This window comes from Dendrobium catenatum, unplaced genomic scaffold (genome assembly GCF_001605985.2).
Source record: "Dendrobium catenatum unplaced genomic scaffold, ASM160598v2 fragScaff_scaffold_186, whole genome shotgun sequence".
NCBI lineage: Eukaryota > Viridiplantae > Streptophyta > Magnoliopsida > Asparagales > Orchidaceae > Dendrobium > Dendrobium catenatum.
Window position 1 is genome coordinate 566,711 of NW_021318648.1, and position 18,481 is coordinate 585,191.

Sequence of the window (18,481 nt, forward strand, 5' to 3'; positions counted from 1 at the left end):
CCCTCTCTCTCTCTCTCTCTCTCTCTCTCTCTCGGCTTGGGGTCGGTACAGGCAGAGGAGGAGCTTCTGGTTGGAGCTGCCGAAGGGAGCTGGGACTTCGATTTGAGCTCGACAGTGGGAAGGGAGGTGGAGTTCGGGAGGTCGGGTGTTGAGCAGGAGACGGGATCGGAAGAGGTTGGGGCTTCCGATCGGCTTCGGGTTCGGCCGGCTGAGAGGAGAAGTCGGGAGGAATTCGGGAGCTTGGAGGGGTTCGGTTGTGTGGAAATGGAACGAGAGAAGAGCAGCCGGAGGTATCCGCTCGATTGGCTTTTAAAGGCGTCGAAGAGTGACGATCGAGAGCGGGATTCATGCAGGAATTGCGGAGATGAGACGCAAGCGGCGCCGACTCAGCGTATCCTCGGCTGGATTCGTGGACCCGATGGCTTACAGGTATTCTGACTTTTTTTTTTTTGTTCTGTTGGTGAATACCTAGAGGTCAACACATAAATTTGCATCTAACTTTGAACTGCGCATATCTGAATTAAAATTTCTAGAACGTTAAAGTTCAGTTCGAAGTACCTGATTAGCAATAAATTTTTGTACTTCCGCTTCTGTCAGTGAGCTGTTTGCAGTGCGAACAACATAGGCGATAGGAACCTCACCAGCTTCAACATCAGGAAATCTGGGATTGTATAAACAGCCAATATTTATCAGTTTTTCTCTTGAACCGAATACTGGCAAGCACATTCACAGTCAGATTATGCAAAGTTTATAACTTACGGAATGACAACAGCATCTATTATATCCGGATGAGATAGCAGCAGCCCCTCAAGTTCAGCAGGTGCAACCTAACAAAAGTCTCAAGTTTCTTATGCATACAGCTCACTAGTAAAAGGAAGAATAATTGGCAGCATTTCACAAATTTTGCACAATAAGAAAACTAATTAAACAGCATGACTAGTCATAATTTACGTATGCTATTGAAATGGTAATAAGAAAAGAAGTTTCTTCATAGATAAATATGAAAAAGAAAAGTTAGCGTGCAACCTTAATCAAAAACATGTTGACGACAATCATAAAGCTAACTGTGGCGGAGTATGGATTATACATATAGTTATATATCTATCTATATACTAACCTGTGTCATTTTGATAGGATTTTGATAGGAAACACTAGTAGATCTCAAGTATTTCATGTCAATCTTTGAAAAACAGCGAGAATTCTCAACAAAAATCCACACCAAATCATGAAAACATTAAACAATATGTATTATTTGATAAAAGGGAAACAGAAAATAGCAAGATACAATTGATCATCTACTCGAGAGTAGGATCTATCTCTCCCAAATCTCTAGATACCGCTACAGCCCAAAAGAAAACCTAAATCTAAGAGGTCTCAAATTTCAGCCGAATTCAAGATGCCCTAATCCTAGGAAAACAAATTATTTAATGCATACAATCAAAAAAGAAATCTCTAAACAGACCCTACATTCAAATTTCCCTCCCAGCTGAATCGGAGTATAGGAGAGGCGGAGAAATCCCGCCTTTATCAGTGTGAACTGGTCCCTACGGGACCGGTCTAACACATTTGCATTAGTTTTCTCAGAACCATTATATTCACAATGAGTAGGCGTCATACTTGTCTAGACCACAAGGTGATGCCGTTAATAAAACCTCGGAACTCTGCTAGGATGTTTTTTTGCAAATAATAATAAGAGGGTGATGAAATTAATTTGAAGCAAAATTGACAACTTAAGGACTACTTGTGATATCTTCTTATACATCCAATTCTATTTATCGGAGATACAAATATAACTGTATTGATTCATTAAAAACTTGTCCTCTTTGGATTGTCATATGGCCTTTTGCTCATGTACTTTCATAAACTTTTTTTTTTTTTTTGTACTTTCATAAACTTAGTTCACCACTAGCTTGATTAATGTTTGTCTGAATAAGATTTTGGGCATTGACATTTGAACGGATATATTTGTTGTTCCTCTAAATTGAGCCTTGTAGAAAAATGATTCCCGGCACATTTTAAAGCATCCCCTGGTCACTATCTCTCCTAGGGTAATAGATGGGGACTCCTTTTCAGTACAACAGAAAAAGTTTAGACCCGGTGCTATTCATGTCACTCCAATCTTAGGAATGGTTTAAAGGTCAACAACTAGTTCAAGCCCTGGGCTTGCTTATGGCTTAACCAAAGTTTGCATCTTCATATAGGTTTTTTTTTTGGGACATTTAGGTCAATTAAGGCAAACTGACACACACATATACATAAAGACTCGAGCCTAAGACCTCTTAGTTGGTAGCCTAAGCTCTCAACCAATAGTCCAACATGAGTTGTGTTATCTTGATATAGGTTAGTTAGCCTCTCAAACTCAACTTCTAGTTCATTTACAAGAAAAGCTCGCCTCACCTGCATCATAATCAGAGATCTAATGACGACCTTTTATGTCCCACTTAAAATATCTAATCAATTCATCTTCATAATTGCATTAGCATTTTCTTAAGAATAAAACTTATTTTTAATATTTTCTTTATGATTTGAAGTTATTGTTGCCGCAATAACAAAAAGCATAGTTAGTTATTTCAAACCTAGCACCTATTCAATCATTTAATTTAATCCAACAAAAACCATTTAATTTATACTATCTATCTACACACCATTGTAAGCACACACCTTGTAATGTACATCATATAGACGACAAGTGATCACAAGAAACCGATCCGATAATCAAAGAATAATCAAAATTTCCTTAGTTAAACTATTTTCTTAATTTTGTTTTACATCCATGTTTTGACTTAGAAGAATGTATCAAAATAGTAAGAACATTGAATCATATTCATATATATATATATATATATATATATCCCAAACTTTACTAGAAAGTATGGATCAAGCCTAATAGAGAAAGAAAAGAGATAAAAAGAAAAGAATATAGAGAAATTTAGGAGATTTTATTATATTTCTATCAAACATTAATACATGCTAATTTGACTTAAGTTAATCATCATATGTCAGGCCCTTCCTTTGACCCTGTATATATAGATTTTGATGAAGGTACAACATTATAGGAATGTCTACATTATAATAATATAAAAACAACAACAATAACATCAAACTTTTATCCCATTATATTATAATAATACAAGTAAATTATATACTTAACAAAGTTTGCCGGAAAAAAAAAAACTAAGCCCTTCTATTTGATAGTAGTCCAACTGCTTTGACAACTAACTCATGATAATTTCCAAGCTGACAGCCTGACATGAATTTCCTCCCGTCTTCTTTAGATTTACTATTGTTTTTTGTTGAGATGGAAGTGATTTCACAATCTCATGTTTTACAACTTTTCTAATTTGCTATGAAAACATAAGGAAAAATGCTTGCAATAATAGCAAGTACATGAAAGCAAAGTTAAAGACAATAAAGAGTATATTCAAGACGATCTTGAGAGAAGTTCTAATATATATATATATATATATATATATATATATATATATTAGTTCATTAGATTTATCTTTATTTTATTTAAATGAAACTCATTTTTTAAGCTAAGTGTTAAGGCATTTCATTAAGTGTGAATAATCCATCGACTGGAGCCTGAGCTTTCATTAAATGATTAAACTAATCTAGCTTTTTCTTTGCTATTGAATGTTCATTTAAGAAATAAACTTCTACTTTTGATCTAAGTTATCACATGTCGAGCTTGTATCTTGAAGTTTGGCAGCCTCAAGTAGAATAATGATTGTTGACTTTTAGAATAAATGTTTTAAATAGCTTCCTGATATATAGTTGAATGAATTTAGATTAAATACTTTAAATATTTTAAATCTCAATTGCTCTATAGTGTCCATCAGACCCTTACAATGGTCTAATGAAGGAATCTTCAGCTTAATTGTTGAGATTTCTGTAAGAATATCTGCATAGAATGAAGTGTGCATTTAATATTTTGCATGATTTTTTATAAATACAACCATAGGATGCTTCCGTGGAGGGTTAGCTATCGGGACTGATGTTGTTGAGGCAGTGCTGTGAAGTAAAGTTCCAGCATCCCATAATTGACATAACTGGCTACTGGTGTGGTTTTCCTAAGCATAATGTTCATAAGTGCATCCATCTTGCCCTAGATGTCTTAGAACTAGGCGAGGAGCCCCAGTGCGTTTGACTTGTAAAAAGTGCCCTATACATCATTTTTGGATCCTGTCACAAAAATGGCAGAGCTGGCGGTGAGTCACAATGATCTAATTATCCCTCCATCGGACTTCTTCGACAAGCTTACAGAATCACAATGAGGGTACGGAAAGATGTTAACCTGCACGTGATCTGCTCAACCAATCATGTCAAAGGCAATCAGATGGATGCTTATTGACCTTGTCAGATTGTCATAAAGCTTGCTGAGAATTATTTGAATGGGTTAGGAAAGAGTTATGAGCAACTAGGTTGAACATTTTGGATCCTATTATGGTCTGCTTGTTATAGTTGTAGGATTAGGCAAAGGGTTCTTGGAAAAGGGCTAGTGCGACGTTCAAGGAGCTGTATTTAGTTTAATTAGTTATGTCTGATATGAGCTAAGGCAATATTAATTGGTTTCCTTTGAAGCCATTTAGACGATCCAGGTTGAGCGCAAGAAATGAGATGTCACATCATCATTGAGTGGATTGTCATTTGTAAGTATACCTTCATCAGTGAAACCGATTAGTGTCGACTCCATTGAAGATCATGAAGTCGGCGCAGCAGACACTTCGCCTTACCAAAGTTTCTTTAGGCTTATCTGCCTACAGTGTTTAAAATTGCGTAATCGGTACTGAGGCATTTTTCGTTCGTGAGGCGAGGCGTAAGCCTCAAAATCAAAAGATTGCATAAACATTAAAAGATAAGTTTTTTATATACTAATGAGTAAATAATATATAAAATATAAAAAGACACAATATATGAAGTGAAATCAAAATATCCCAATAATATGAAATATAGTTCAACTCAAACTCTATCTTTCCCAAATCACAGTATTCTTTCATTAACATATAATTCCAAAAATAAATAGCAATGACATATCACATAAGAACTCATAAGTCATCAGCGCTGTCATCACTAAGGGGGTCTTCATTTGAATCATTATTATGATGAACTTCTCTCTCCCCTTCCTCCTCTCCTATAGAGTTCAATGTCTCCCAATCAGCTCCTTCCTCAATATTACTTATCTTCCTCTTCCATAAATATTTTTGAACAATATCAAAATAAATAATAGCGTAATACATTAATAAAAGTCTAAGAAAACTATATTATTTATATATCTTTTTTGATTTATTCTTGAGTTGTGGTGGATGTAGATGATTTATGATCATCAAAGAAATCAATGTTTAAATCTTCATTTTGTAATTCAGACGACATCACTTCAACTTCATCATCAGATGCCACATCCTCACAAAGCAAAGATCTTCATCATCCATTAATCCTTTTTTCTTCAAGTTCCTATCTCTGAGTTTCCTATTGTATGTAATGTACACCAACGAATTTATCCTCAATGTCGACAAACGATTTCTCCTCTTTGTATGTACTTGGTTATAGGTACTCCAAATTTTTTCACAGCCAGATGAAGAGCATGTCAAGCCAAAAACTTACACAGCAAAATGCTATAATTCTGGAGTCTCATCACCAAACTGAATTCACCACTTAACTAACATTTACATAAAAGAGTTTAATTAGTGCACAAAGAACAACTTTTATATAAATATTTAAAACATTAAATGAAATTACCTGGAGATCGTTTGGCAATTATATCATTTACTTGTTGTAATCCAAAAAAAGCCTTCTTTGTTTCTAAAAGGTACCAATTGCATGTCAACATTTAATCTTTCAGTTGCATCACTTATCAGCTGATCCATGCAATGATATAATCCCAACTTTATTTTAGGGTTTGTAGACTTATTTTCTGCATATTGATACTGAGGGTTTAAGTAATAGTCTGCTACATACAAGTGTCAGTGAAGCTGTAGCTCCCACCTATCATCAATAATATTCCAAATTTCCCTAAAGCTTCCCTCTTCGCCTCCTAAGTCGCAGACAATCATCTATTTAGCTTCATCCATAGCACTGTAGATGAAACCCATTGTAAGTTTATTCTTTACATCCATCATCCTTAAAACTTGAACCAAAGGTCTAGTGGTTGTAATTGCGTACCAAGATACTTTGCAAAATCTATCATTTAAAACAATCTTTATAATCTCTTTTCCCTCAGCCTTCTTCGCCTAAGCACAACTCAACCAATGTGTGAATGTGAACATATACTCTAAAGGTTATCTAGCATTCATCATACTCTCTAATGTCAAATAAGCGGTGGAAATCTTGTTGTTGTTGGCCTTAGAATTTCTTTCTTTAAAAATTTTCTCATAAGAGTCAGAACTCAAGAGTGGTTGTAAATAAACTTAATTATTTTATTTGCTTTAGTAAGTGTATTCTTGTGTTGAGGTAACTTCCCAAGCTTTTTAAGAATCAGATCTATGCAATGTGCAGCACATAGAGTCCAACACAGATATTTCCTCTTCTCCATAAATTTTTCCCCTACAGCCTTTTAAGTACTTGCATTATCTGTAACCACTTGTACAACCAACTGTTCTCTAACCTCCTCAACAATGCTATCTAATAATCAAAGTATGAACTCAGCATCTTTGACCTGGTCATATGCTTCAACTGAACTTAAAAATACAATACCATAAATATTATGATACGCCCTAGGGTTTCACCAATTCGATTTTGCCCTAATTTCTCTCAAATGAGCATGAGAGGAACAAAACAAGATCAAAAGCGAAGATTTTCCACGGTAAAATCCTTAGAGTTGTGCACTTTAATGATTTTCGGATTAGGGCACAATCCCTCCAAAACTTTGAAAGAAAACTCTCAAAATTAGAGCACAATCATAAAAAAGAGAAGGGAATCCATTTAGTATTGAAAGGGAAGCAAGTTCAACACAAAAGAAAGATACAATTTGTCCACTTCGAGAAGGACAAGGTCTCCCACTACAAACCCTAGAAAAGTAAGAGAAGGAAACTAAGAGGCTAAGAGAAAACTCCAAATGCATAACCCTAGAAATCCCCCCTTAATCCCTACATATAGCAAGAAAAAGACCCAACCAAACCCACTAGTGGGCTGCCCAAGCTGAACCGCCCGGCTCAGGCTAGACCTGAGCCAAACCGGTCCAGAAATGGACCGGTTCCGCTCAAGCCGCTCGGCCCGTCCCGCTCCGCTGCGCCATCCCGCGTCCCTGCTTCGGCGGGTCGAACGGCGCGGCGCTTCCGCGCGCCGCGGGGTCACCGGCCCTCCCTCTGCCGGTCGGCGTCGGCGGTGGTCGGCGGTGGCCCGCATCATATTATTAATGAGGATGTTGATCAAACTACTACATTTTATATTAGACTACCCATCTAACATAATTGTTACACCTGTTTGAGCCCATCTTCTGTGTAGTAGGATGTCAATCCTCTGATGTTTGCACCATATAATGATTCATGGTACCACTATCACCCATAGATGAAATGGGCTTCATCGAAGAAGATGAATCCCTAACGCTACGCTCACTCCCATAGTAGGAGCCAACATCAACTCTGTCCTCAAACTACTTCTGTGCAAGATGATTTGTAGAATGTATTCATGTATGACTTTACCTCATCCCTTACAGTATTAAGCACTATAGAGCATTGTGCAACATTATTGTGAGACCCAGAAAGGTGATCATTCATTCTTGTCACACCACCATTCACAACTTTGTCACAGTAATTGTATTTTAGACATACATATGTTTTATCATTGCCTCCTACATCCACCTGAGTGATATGTTTCCATGTTGGATACTTTATATGACCTAGTGCAGCTTTATCCTTACTTCTGACAATCCTTTATGAGAAGAATATAAAATACAAGATCAAAACATCAAGCCGCTATAAAAAAAATAACCTAATTTATACACATATCTATTGAGCATCTTATAGACTTATACTTCTTATTATGCATGCCTAAACCACATATCCACATAAACATAAGTCTAACAAAAAGAGATCTAAATATTACATAAATAAAAAGTCCTATCATTTTCATTTTCTTACACTATCAATGACAAACACTCAATTAAATGACATTGAAAATTGTATACAAAATTTTTTTGTATCATAGAAGATCAAAACATTCTTTGTGCATATTCATATTACATGTAGTACACCTCTCATACTAAAATTTTTAGCATTAATTTATACACATATTACATAAATAAAAAAGTCCTATCATTTTCATTTTCTTACACTATCAATGACAAACACTCAATTAAATGACATTGAAAATTGTATACAAAATTTTTTTGTATCATAGAAGATCAAAACATTCTTTGTGCATATTCATATTACATATAGTACACCTCTCATACTAAAATTTTTAGCATTAATTTATACACATATCTATTGATCATCTCATACTTTTTATTATGCATGCCTAAACCACATGTCCACATAAACATAAGTCTAACAAAAAAGATCTAAATATTACATAAATAAAAAAGTCCTATTATTTTCATTTTCTTACACTATCAATGACAAACATTCAATCAAATGACATTGAAAATTGTATGTATAAAACAAAGCAAGATTGCATAAAATTTAAAAGAAAAAAAATTCGCCAAAAATGAATGAAAACCAAAGGAAGATGTCGATAAATGTGATGGTATAACAATATCATGTTCATGTGATGGTATAAATTCTTTTAGCTTTCTGGTGTGAATCAATTCTTCGAGATTTTAGAGAAATGAATAATCATCTATATCATGTTCATTATCTTTATGGAATACATAACACTTCAATGGATCTCTAGCATCTGCTTCTTCCCTAATTGGCATTGCTTGTAATAAATACTCTTTATTGTGAATCACATACATGATTTCAACAAGAGAAACACAAAGAGGTGTGAATGATGGATATTGATGAAATGACAATGACATCTCGCACATGACAGCACCACAGTTCCTTTGATTTTGATATCACCTCCCGAGGCAATCATCTTAATTATGCAATCCTTGCTGATAATGGTAATATTGTTGATGTCGCAGCTTCATCCGATTTTTTTCCAATTATTTCAAAGCCAACTTCATTAACTCGAGTAAGTCACCATGAATTCCCCGCTGAACCAGAGTCATGTGGCCTAGATGATAAAGCAATAGATATCTGGTTGCACTCCTCCAAATGTAAATTATAGTTGGTAATTTCCAACAACTCGATCAATATTTTTAGTTGCTTCCGCCAACGTTGGTTTTAAGCCTTCCAATTTTAACATCTCGCATTGAAATAGGATAAAGAAGCTATTTAGTGACTCGCCCTGTCCTTGGTTTCATATTCAAAAGAGCTTGAGCACTCTTCACAGTTTATAGGCACCAACATATTAATTCACAATGTCCTTCTTAAACTAATAATAAAAGGTAATACTTCCAAATGGAAGGAGTAAGAAACATCTTAATAGTACCTCTTTGAAGTTTGTCAAAAATAATTAGCAATTAAGCATTATCATTAATAAGTGGTTAGATCGATGTAGGTGGGAAGGTCAACGGGATTCAACTTCCCTCTATACAAATCTAGGCTAGAGATTCAAAGGAGATTTTGCCTCCACATTATCTATAAAGAAGGCATTCAATAACTAAGGTCAAGTATGCAATGCTTAATTCATTTGGACTTGCACAACTTAAGATTAGAATAATTCAAGAATAAAGCTACGAGCAAATTCAAACAACGAAATAAAATATTCAGTAGTTATCCAATTAGGCTTAAATCACATGATGAGAGTTTGAAGCTTCCAAAATAAATAGAAAATAACACAACACATAGTAGTTTCAAATTAATCCCTAATCTAACAATGAGAATTAGGATGCATTGAAAGTGCGCTCAAATCCTACGATTACTAAGCTTAAGCAAGAGCAGTTGAAAGAACCCGTCGTGACTGCAATCAAACCAATGAGAATTTAGACTAAAAGGAATAAGACGCAAGGGAAAAGAGAAACCTTCATTAGGGAGAGGTGGAGATCCTCCATTTGACGCCTTCGAAGTGTTCGTCAATGGCTTCTGTCAAAGCAAATAAGATGCGCTCCACGTAGTCTTCGACAGTGTGGTCAATCTCCGGATTCACGTCGAAGAAGGTGGATCGTAGGATGTCGGTGAAGCCGTCTTAGTCCCAAGTGATGCCGTATTCAGTCTCCGGATCCGTCATTCATGGATGGTTGAAAGAAGAACCACCTTAATCTTTGGTACACCTCTCAAACGATAGCAAGAGAAAGAAGTTTCTCTTACAATCTTGTAGAGAAAAGAGCCCAAATCAAAACTTGAAATAAGTTTCTGGTTTTGCTAATAATGGGGAGGGAATTTGGAAAGAAAAAAAAAATCAAGACAAGGGCTTGAGAGAATTTCGGCCAGCAGCAGAGAGGGTTGGGCAGTCTTTCCAAAGTGATTGGCTGCACTTGTGGAAAGTTTTCAAAGCCCAGCAATGAGGAGAAGGGGCCGGCGGGATAAGGAAGTAGAGGTGGAATAGTTTCCTAATTCCAATGCCAGATTTTAAGGAAGTATTCAATGCTTGGCTCCTTTGAAATATTCGGCTGTTATAGTCTTGGGAATACTTCTAAAAAAAGGGGAAAGGTGATTAGGAAATATTTCCTAATCTAAGCCACAGGGAAGGCGACTGACTGCATTAGGGGACCAAGGAGCAGTTAATGTGATGAATTAAGGCCACTAGATTTGAAATTTGGAATTAGGAAAGTGGGGTAATAAATCCAATTTGAATTTAAAATTCAAATTGATTGAAATTAAGCACTTTCATAAAATAGGTGAACTAAATTAAGAAAGAAAATTTGAATTTCAAATTAATAAGATTTGAATTCAAACTCATCCAAATTCGTCCCAACCCAAATTAGGGAGGAGGATGGCAAAGGGGAAGGGGAGACTCACGGGTTGGATGTGGGAGGGGGCCGGCGGGTGAGGGAGTTGGCTGTGGGCTTGGAGAGGGAGGATGGGGCTTTGGATGGGGTGAGAACCGGCGGCGAGGGTGGAGGGAGAGGCAAGGGAATAAAGAAAAGGATTGAACCACGAACCCGACTTATCTAGGTTGGTGGGTAGTGCGCAAATCTCCCTCTCTTAGGGATCTCTCCAAGGTTCTCTCCAAGCTCTCTCAATGCTCTCAAACACAAGTGCAGGAAAATTTTATTATAATCATTTATTAATCAAAATAGAACAAAGTGGGGCTTTAAATAGCCTCATACAAATGACTCAAAACAAAAGACAAAAATGTCCTTTGGGTTTACATACGATAACTCCCATAAGAGGGGTACAACGGGAAATAATAAAGCACACCTAAGCAAATAACAAAATACATGAATAATAAAATACACCAATGACTTAGAAATATAAAGACTCGATCGTGGCCGTAGATCGGCGGCTACGTTTCAGATAAACTTTTCATGATGATCTGATGTCCCCATCGAGACTTCATGACACAATGAGAAAAAGAAGTATGGGCAATACCTTTTGCAAAGAGATAGGTCCGTCACTTTTCAAAGTAGAGGCGAGTGCTTAGAAACTCAATTTTCACTTATGTAGAAAAGATTCATAAGACCCTTTCACTAGAGGAATTCAATGCAAGGTTTGGTTCTAAGCAATGGCTCGCGAATTCTTTAGATCATACTCATGAAGAAGAAGATTAATACTAACAATTATTACTAAAGATGATGAATACAACAATATGTCGGGCAGCCGGGGGTCCAAGGAGGTGCTGCCCCCTGGCGTGTTTGACCTACCCAATCAGGTCGCGAGTTCAAGGGGCAGCGTCCATGTGGGGGTTTTCGAGGGCAGTGCCCCCCCAGAACAAATTTTTATTATAAGAGTAATTTTAAAGTTATGCTTATTTTTAAAGTTCGTAAGTCGTTTGTGTGAAAAGATACCGAGCGGCACCGAGCATGTACCTAGCGGTACCGAGCATGTACCGAGCAATACCGAGCATGTACCGAGAGGTACCGAGCATGTATCTAGCAGTACCGAACGATACCGAGCATGTACCTAGCAGTACCGAGCATGTACCTAGTGGTACCAAGCATTGTTGTACTGAGCGGTTAGACTTTTTTTAATTTTCAGAGGCGGACGCCTCTAAAACATGAGGCGAGGCGCGCCCTCAGTGAACTTGAGGCGCAAGCCTCAATGCCAACTCTCATTGCATAGGCTTTGTGGCTTGAAAGTTTAAAATTGCGCTGAGGCGCGCCTCTTATTGTGCAATTTTAAACCATGGATACATCCTCTAACCCTCTATTTATAGGTTTAGATCAAAGTTCATTATTACATAAATAGATATATTTGAATAATTCAAATAAAATTACATAGCAAACTTAACAATGCTTGTTGTAAGAATGCCCAAGTCTTTACAATTGACAATTATCCTAGTACTTTAGTAACCCTTGAGTACCAAGCTGAGAATGAGATTATTTAAGGTTAAATTTCTTTTATTAAACTTCAGAGAGTTCGATAGTGAGTTGCCTTGGTGAGATCAATAGCGAGTTTGAAAGCAAGTTATACTAGTGAGTTCATTCTTACTAGATGAGTAGCTTAACGTGACTTGACAACTTCAGATGATAAGTTTTTTAAGCAAGCAGATCATTTTTTTTCTAGCAAATTCGGCTTAGAGACTAGTACAAATTTGGGCAACTTCGTTTGAAGACTAGCGACTTCCTGAACCTGGATGATGGTGGCAATATGACTTGTTTAACTAGACCCATGTGATATTGGAGTACAAAGGACAACTAAAAAAGGTCAAAAAGAATACATCTAATAGTTTTTCATAACTCTCCATAAAGCAAATGAACATCTAGCAACTAAAATCTTGAAAACAATTTAAATTTTGCAAATAAAATATCAATTACAGCATTTAATTTTACCTGAAATCCTTTATATTTGATCAGCTCTTTAATGCGATCAACAACAAAAAGCTGACCCTTTTCATCAAAATATCCAAGATCGCCTGTGTGCAACCACCCTTCACTGTCCAAAGTTAATTTAGTAGCCTCTGGATTATTAAAATAGCCTGGAGAAATTTTGAAGTTGGAAAATAACAACTTCAGAACTACATTATTAAACAAAAGAATAGCAATAAATCTTTATTCTAAGATAAAGTTTTCACATGGTGATGGATTTTTTTTGGGGGAAAATTTAGGCAAATTAAGGCTAACTCACATACATCACATGCGTAAGCTTCAAATGCAAGACCTTTTAGGCTTCGTTCGGGACGGCTTTCTTCTTGCTTTCTAAAACAGCTTTTCAGTACAAAAAATTACTAAAAAACTATTTTAAAAAGCAGTATGATAGCTGTCCCAAACAAAGCCTTAGTTGATCAAAACTCTCAAAGGGAGCAAAGTGAGCTGTGTGGCATGAATATTTTCACATGCCAACCAAAAGAAAAAGCAATAAAGACTACACGACGTTGACATCCTGACTTTTGTGCCAGCTATTGACGTAGTCATATGGTTTACATTTTTATAGTTATCGGATAGAGATTGTACAAATTTGACAAAGTGCATATCTCGGAAAAAAAAAACTTGAATGAAGAAACTTTTTATCATAATGAAGCTGCTAAATTAATTTTTGAGATAAATATAATATAAATTTAAATTAATTACATACATATCACATGAAGCACAAAATAAATCCATTAATCAAGAATACTTCAACCAATTTTTTTCCGCATGAAGCAATATTTACCTTGCATTATATTAGGTCCACGAAAGCATAACTCTCCTTGCTGGTTGGGAGGAAGAGGCTTTTGAGTGTCGACGCAAATAACTTTGCCGTCAATTCCCACCGTAAGAAATCCAGTTGAACCATAAACGCGATCCTTTCCTTGAGGGTACTCTAATGAAATAATTCCGCATGATTCGGTCAAGCCATATCCCTGTGTATAAAACAAGAATGATAATACAATGGTGAACTTTTCTAAATTCTAATAGTCAAATTCGAAGAAGTATTTTTTTATTTCTTGTTAGGATCCAAACCAGACTTCCATTAGAGATAAAACCAATTCTTACAAGCTACTCAAATTTCACAAACAGGAAGATGAAAATCAAGGTTCCCTCAACTAGTTCTGTCTAATAGAAACAATATTGCCCAACTTAAGAACGCTATTTGAGATATTTTGTAAATAAGAGAGGAAAAGGATCCTCCCTCTATGCAAAGAGTTACGTAAAATCGAACATAGCAAAGGCAAAAGACATTCCAGGCACATTTATCCGTACAATCAGAAAGCAAATGCACCAATTTCCACTGCAATAAGAATCAAACCTGAACAAGCTGCACAGTTGGAAAGCTCTTAGCCACCTCCTCCATCACATCCTTTCCCAAAGGCGCCGCTCCTGAGCCAATAAGCTTCAACGAGCTCAAATCGTACTTAGCTGCTTTGGCCTGCTTCGCTAAGGCAATCATAACTGGCGGGACAACGAAAGTATAGGTCACCCTATACTTCTCGATTGATCTCAGCATTGCCTCCATCTCGAACCTCGCCATCAATACTAAGCTATTCCCTCTCTGCAACTGCGAATAAGTAATCACCGACAACCCAAATATATGGAACAAGGGAAGGAAGCAAAGAAAAGTGTTAGGTGGCTCGCCCAACAGATCCTGATCGCCGGAAGCCATCACAGAGGTGCAAATGAAGTTCCGATGAGTCAGCACAACCCCTTTGTTTGCCCCCGTCGTGCCGGACGAGTAGAGCAACCCGGCGATGTCCGATTGCCTGATCTCCGGCTCAAAGAACTCCGTCTCTGGAACAGATATAAGATCGGAGAAATAGTGGATTGGCGCATCAGATGTGGCGATTTCGGAGGGAAGTTTCGTGCCGAAGAAGATGGTGGGGAGATGAAGAGATTTGACCTTGTCCCAGAGCTGGGGGACGGTGAAGACGAACTTGGCGCCGGAGTCTTTGGCTTGTTTGGTGAGCTCGGAGACGGTGTAGAGAGGATTTACCGTGGTGGCGATGGCGCCAGATGCGACGACAGCGAAGAAAGTGACGGCGAAGTGGATGGAGTTGGGAGCGAAGATGAGTATCACTGAGCCTTTTGAGATGCCGATGCGTTGGAGTCCAGCGGCGGCAGAAAAGACGGTGGAGCGGAGCTGGGCGAAGGTCAGGGTTTCTCCGGAGTCGGCGTCGGCGATGGCGAGGCGTTCAGGATAAGATGCAGCGTTCCGGAACAGGAAGGTGGTCATGGAAAGGGATGGATTTGTGGGGAAGGATACTGGCGGGCGTGGTGAGCGATAGACGCCGTCAGTGTTGTAACATGTGCTAGAGAAAGCCATGAGAGCTACTGAAAAAGAGATCGTTGAAGATGGCTGATGCAGTATAAAACGATGCAGAGGGTCTCTCTCCTCCTCCTCCTGACTCCTCTGTCGAAACTCCCGGACGTGCGGGACGGCAAATGCCTCGTTTGTCGTTTGGGAAAGCTTAATTACCGCCTTTTCTCTTTGGAAACGTCAAAAACTAATTTTTGCGGCTACAGGCGTTCGAACGCTATATATGATGCGTAATATATTAGTTTTCTTGCTTTGGCGATGTATGGCTGTAATTGAAAATTTTGATTGATTTTATATATCATATAATGCCGACAATTTGAATAAATATATCTTTATTTGAAAATAGCTTTGAATTAATGCATTTTTTATGAAAATGTTCTTTTTTTAACCTATCATATTAATGCAAATATTTGAATAAGAATATGATGAAAATAAAATATATTTTGCAAAATGGCTGAAATACTAAAAACATAAATTTTAAAAGAAAAAGAATATGCACGCCAAATATAAAATATAGAATTATGGAGGGCCAATAAAATGTACTTGAATTCATCTTAAATAAATAACTCTTCACACTACTTTGTATGATTTGTTGCAAGGCTATGCAACATATTTCCAAGAGTATGATTAATGACCTTCATTAAATCATCTATTTGAGGGTGGTAGGCTTAGCGAAGTTGAATGTTTATTACTCAGTATTTTCCACAATTTTTGCCAAAAATAATTAATAAAATTGGTTTCTCGATTCAACGAAATGCTATTTGGATGCGTATGTAATCTAATAACTTCGCGAAATAACAATATAGTATTATTGACTGCATCAAAAGTTATTTTTACAAGCAATAAAATATGACATTTCTTAGAACGTGTCCACAACAACAAGAATGGAATAGGCTCCTCATTTTGCATGACGTCATCTAAGTATAAAATATATACTAACATCTTCCCAAATAGAGTTAGGATTCCACAATATGTATAGCCCTACTTTTTGTGACGTGGCTTTACATTACTAGCAAATGAGTATAACATGGATCAAAAGATTCGAGTTTGTAGATGGAACAACATGTTATCCTTACAAGGGTGAGTAGTGAGGCCCCTGACATAAGCATCAAGGATGGGTTGTTCTTGGATAGAGGATTGAGGTATGCATAATTGATTTTCTTTAAAAATAAATCCATAATGATAGAAAAAACCTGATTTAGGAGAGTGTGACTTACATTTATTTTTGGCATTACTATGGTCTTGATTGATTAGATATAGGTTTTTAAGGTATTCAACTCTAGCGATAATATTTTGGAGTGTGACCAACAAAGTTGGGCTGTTGGCTTAAAGCATTGGCAACTCAATTTTGATGCCATGTCTTATACTTAAACTTGAAACTGAACTTTAAGAATAGAACCAGCATGGCATATGTGAAACCCCTTTAGTAAAATACGCTAAACTCTTAAACATCGAGACTCTTTTTGGTGTAATCATTGAAATTCATTAAGAAACTTCATAGTTAAGTGTGCTCTTCTCAGAGAAATCCTGTGATGGGTAACCTCCTTGGAAGTTACATGAACATGATTAAATTGTGAGGTCGTTTGGCCAAAATAGACAATATCTCGATAATTAATCATTTGGGCTATTACAAATGATATCATAGCAATACACTAGTTGGAAGATGAGAACTAAGTGTCATACAATATAAAAAAAACTATGCCATGTGAGCCATCTCTTGAATCATGTATGAGAAAAAAATGCTACATTAGTGGGAGTCACCATTTGAACGTGTGGTAGCCACCTCTAGAAGCATATATGCATTGTGGATGATTCTGGAATAAAGATACTTACGTGGACATTAGTTACTTAATTGTGGGAAACTGTGAAATCCTTTAAGTAAAAGAAGATAAACTCTTAAAGATCGAGATACATTTTGGTGTAATGGTTTGAATTTCATTAAGAAATTTCATAGTGGAGCGTGCTCATCTAAGAAAAATTTTGGGATGTGTGAGCTCCAAAGAAGTTACACCAATAAGATAAAATCTTGAAGCTCTTAGGCTAAAGCGGACAATACGTCAATAGTTAAGAGTTTGGGATATTATAACATGTGTCCAACTAAGGCTCTTCTATGAGTTTTATAGTGTTTGATAGTCATTGGATAAATGAAATCTTGATGTGGAATATAATGTTCCCATTGTTTAAGTACGTGAATGCAATTCTTTTTCATAAACATCCTACTTTTGAAGAGGCGCACTTAGCTTTTTTTATGAAAAATTCAATGTGTTTTCCTTCCTATGATAAAATGGTTCCAACACCTTTAGTTGATGTGCATGTCTCCACTTGAAATGGCTTTTCAAAGTTGGAAACAACCAACATACGAGTTGAACATTGTTTGTCTTGAATAAGTGTTGGTCCCTTTGATGTGAAAAGGATTTAAGCTTTAAACAATCTATAATGGGAGCAATAATTGAATGGAACCCCTCAATCAACCAATAATAAAAGTTCATCAAGCCATAAAAACTTTGCACTTTGGTGAATCAACCTTTTACGGATCAACTTATATACCATCAGCATTAATTACAAAACATAGAAATGCATAGAGGTGGTTGCCAACTTCCACTTTGGAAGATTTAAGTAGAGTCGTTGTTCCCAAAGAGTTGATGATATTATCTCTCTGTATTTAATGTGATCATATAAATATGTGCTAGAAGCCAAAATGTCGCCAAAATGAAAAAGAACAAAAAAAATAAGTAAATGAATTATTTAAGTACCTCATATATGAGCCACATAAATGTGATTGGACAATGCAAGCCCAAACATCACAACCTTCCACTCATATAATCCTTCTTAGGTTTTAATCATTATGTTTCGCTCATCTCCATGCCATATATGGAGTTGATGTTAACCACTTCTTAAATCTAATTTTGAAAATTTAGTTGCATCTTCCAATTAGTCTAGCAAATCCTCCAATAGTGGTATAGGAAAGTGGAATTTGATATTTGCCTTGTTATTTGCAAGGCTAGCCGCACACATCCACCATGAGGCATCATTTTTCGGAACCAAAAATGCGTAGAAGGCATAAGTGTTGAGACTATGCAATATCAAAATTTTGTGTAATAGATCACCAAATATATATTGCATTATATGGTGCTCATTTGGGCCCATCTTCTAATGAGGAT

The 18,481-nt window shown here is 36.6% G+C and overlaps 1 protein-coding gene across 1 annotated transcript; it reads right to left on the reverse strand.

Annotated features, from left to right (window-relative positions):
* Positions 1-522: 522 nt before the first annotated feature.
* On the reverse strand, positions 523-15,501 carry LOC110096296 (4-coumarate--CoA ligase-like 7). Its single transcript, XM_020822170.2, has 5 exons — positions 14,316-15,501; positions 13,740-13,929; positions 12,920-13,065; positions 760-827; positions 523-661 (listed from the first exon to the last, which is right to left on the reverse strand). Exons 1-5 carry the CDS (start codon positions 15,324-15,326, stop codon positions 538-540), a joined length of 1,539 nt encoding a protein of 512 aa, XP_020677829.2. The 5' UTR covers positions 15,327-15,501; the 3' UTR covers positions 523-537.
* Positions 15,502-18,481: the final 2,980 nt, after the last annotated feature.

Coding starts and splice junctions, on each gene's coding strand:
- LOC110096296 (XM_020822170.2), bottom strand. CDS start 15,326: ATGGCTTTCTCTAGCACATGTTACAACACTGACGGCGTCTATCGCTCA. Junction 13,066..13,739: donor TGGACCTAATATAATGCAAG/GTAAATATTGCT, acceptor AAATTTCTCCAG/GCTATTTTAATAATCCAGAG. Junction 828..12,919: donor TCAAATATAAAGGATTTCAG/GTAAAATTAAAT, acceptor GACTTTTGTTAG/GTTGCACCTGCTGAACTTGA.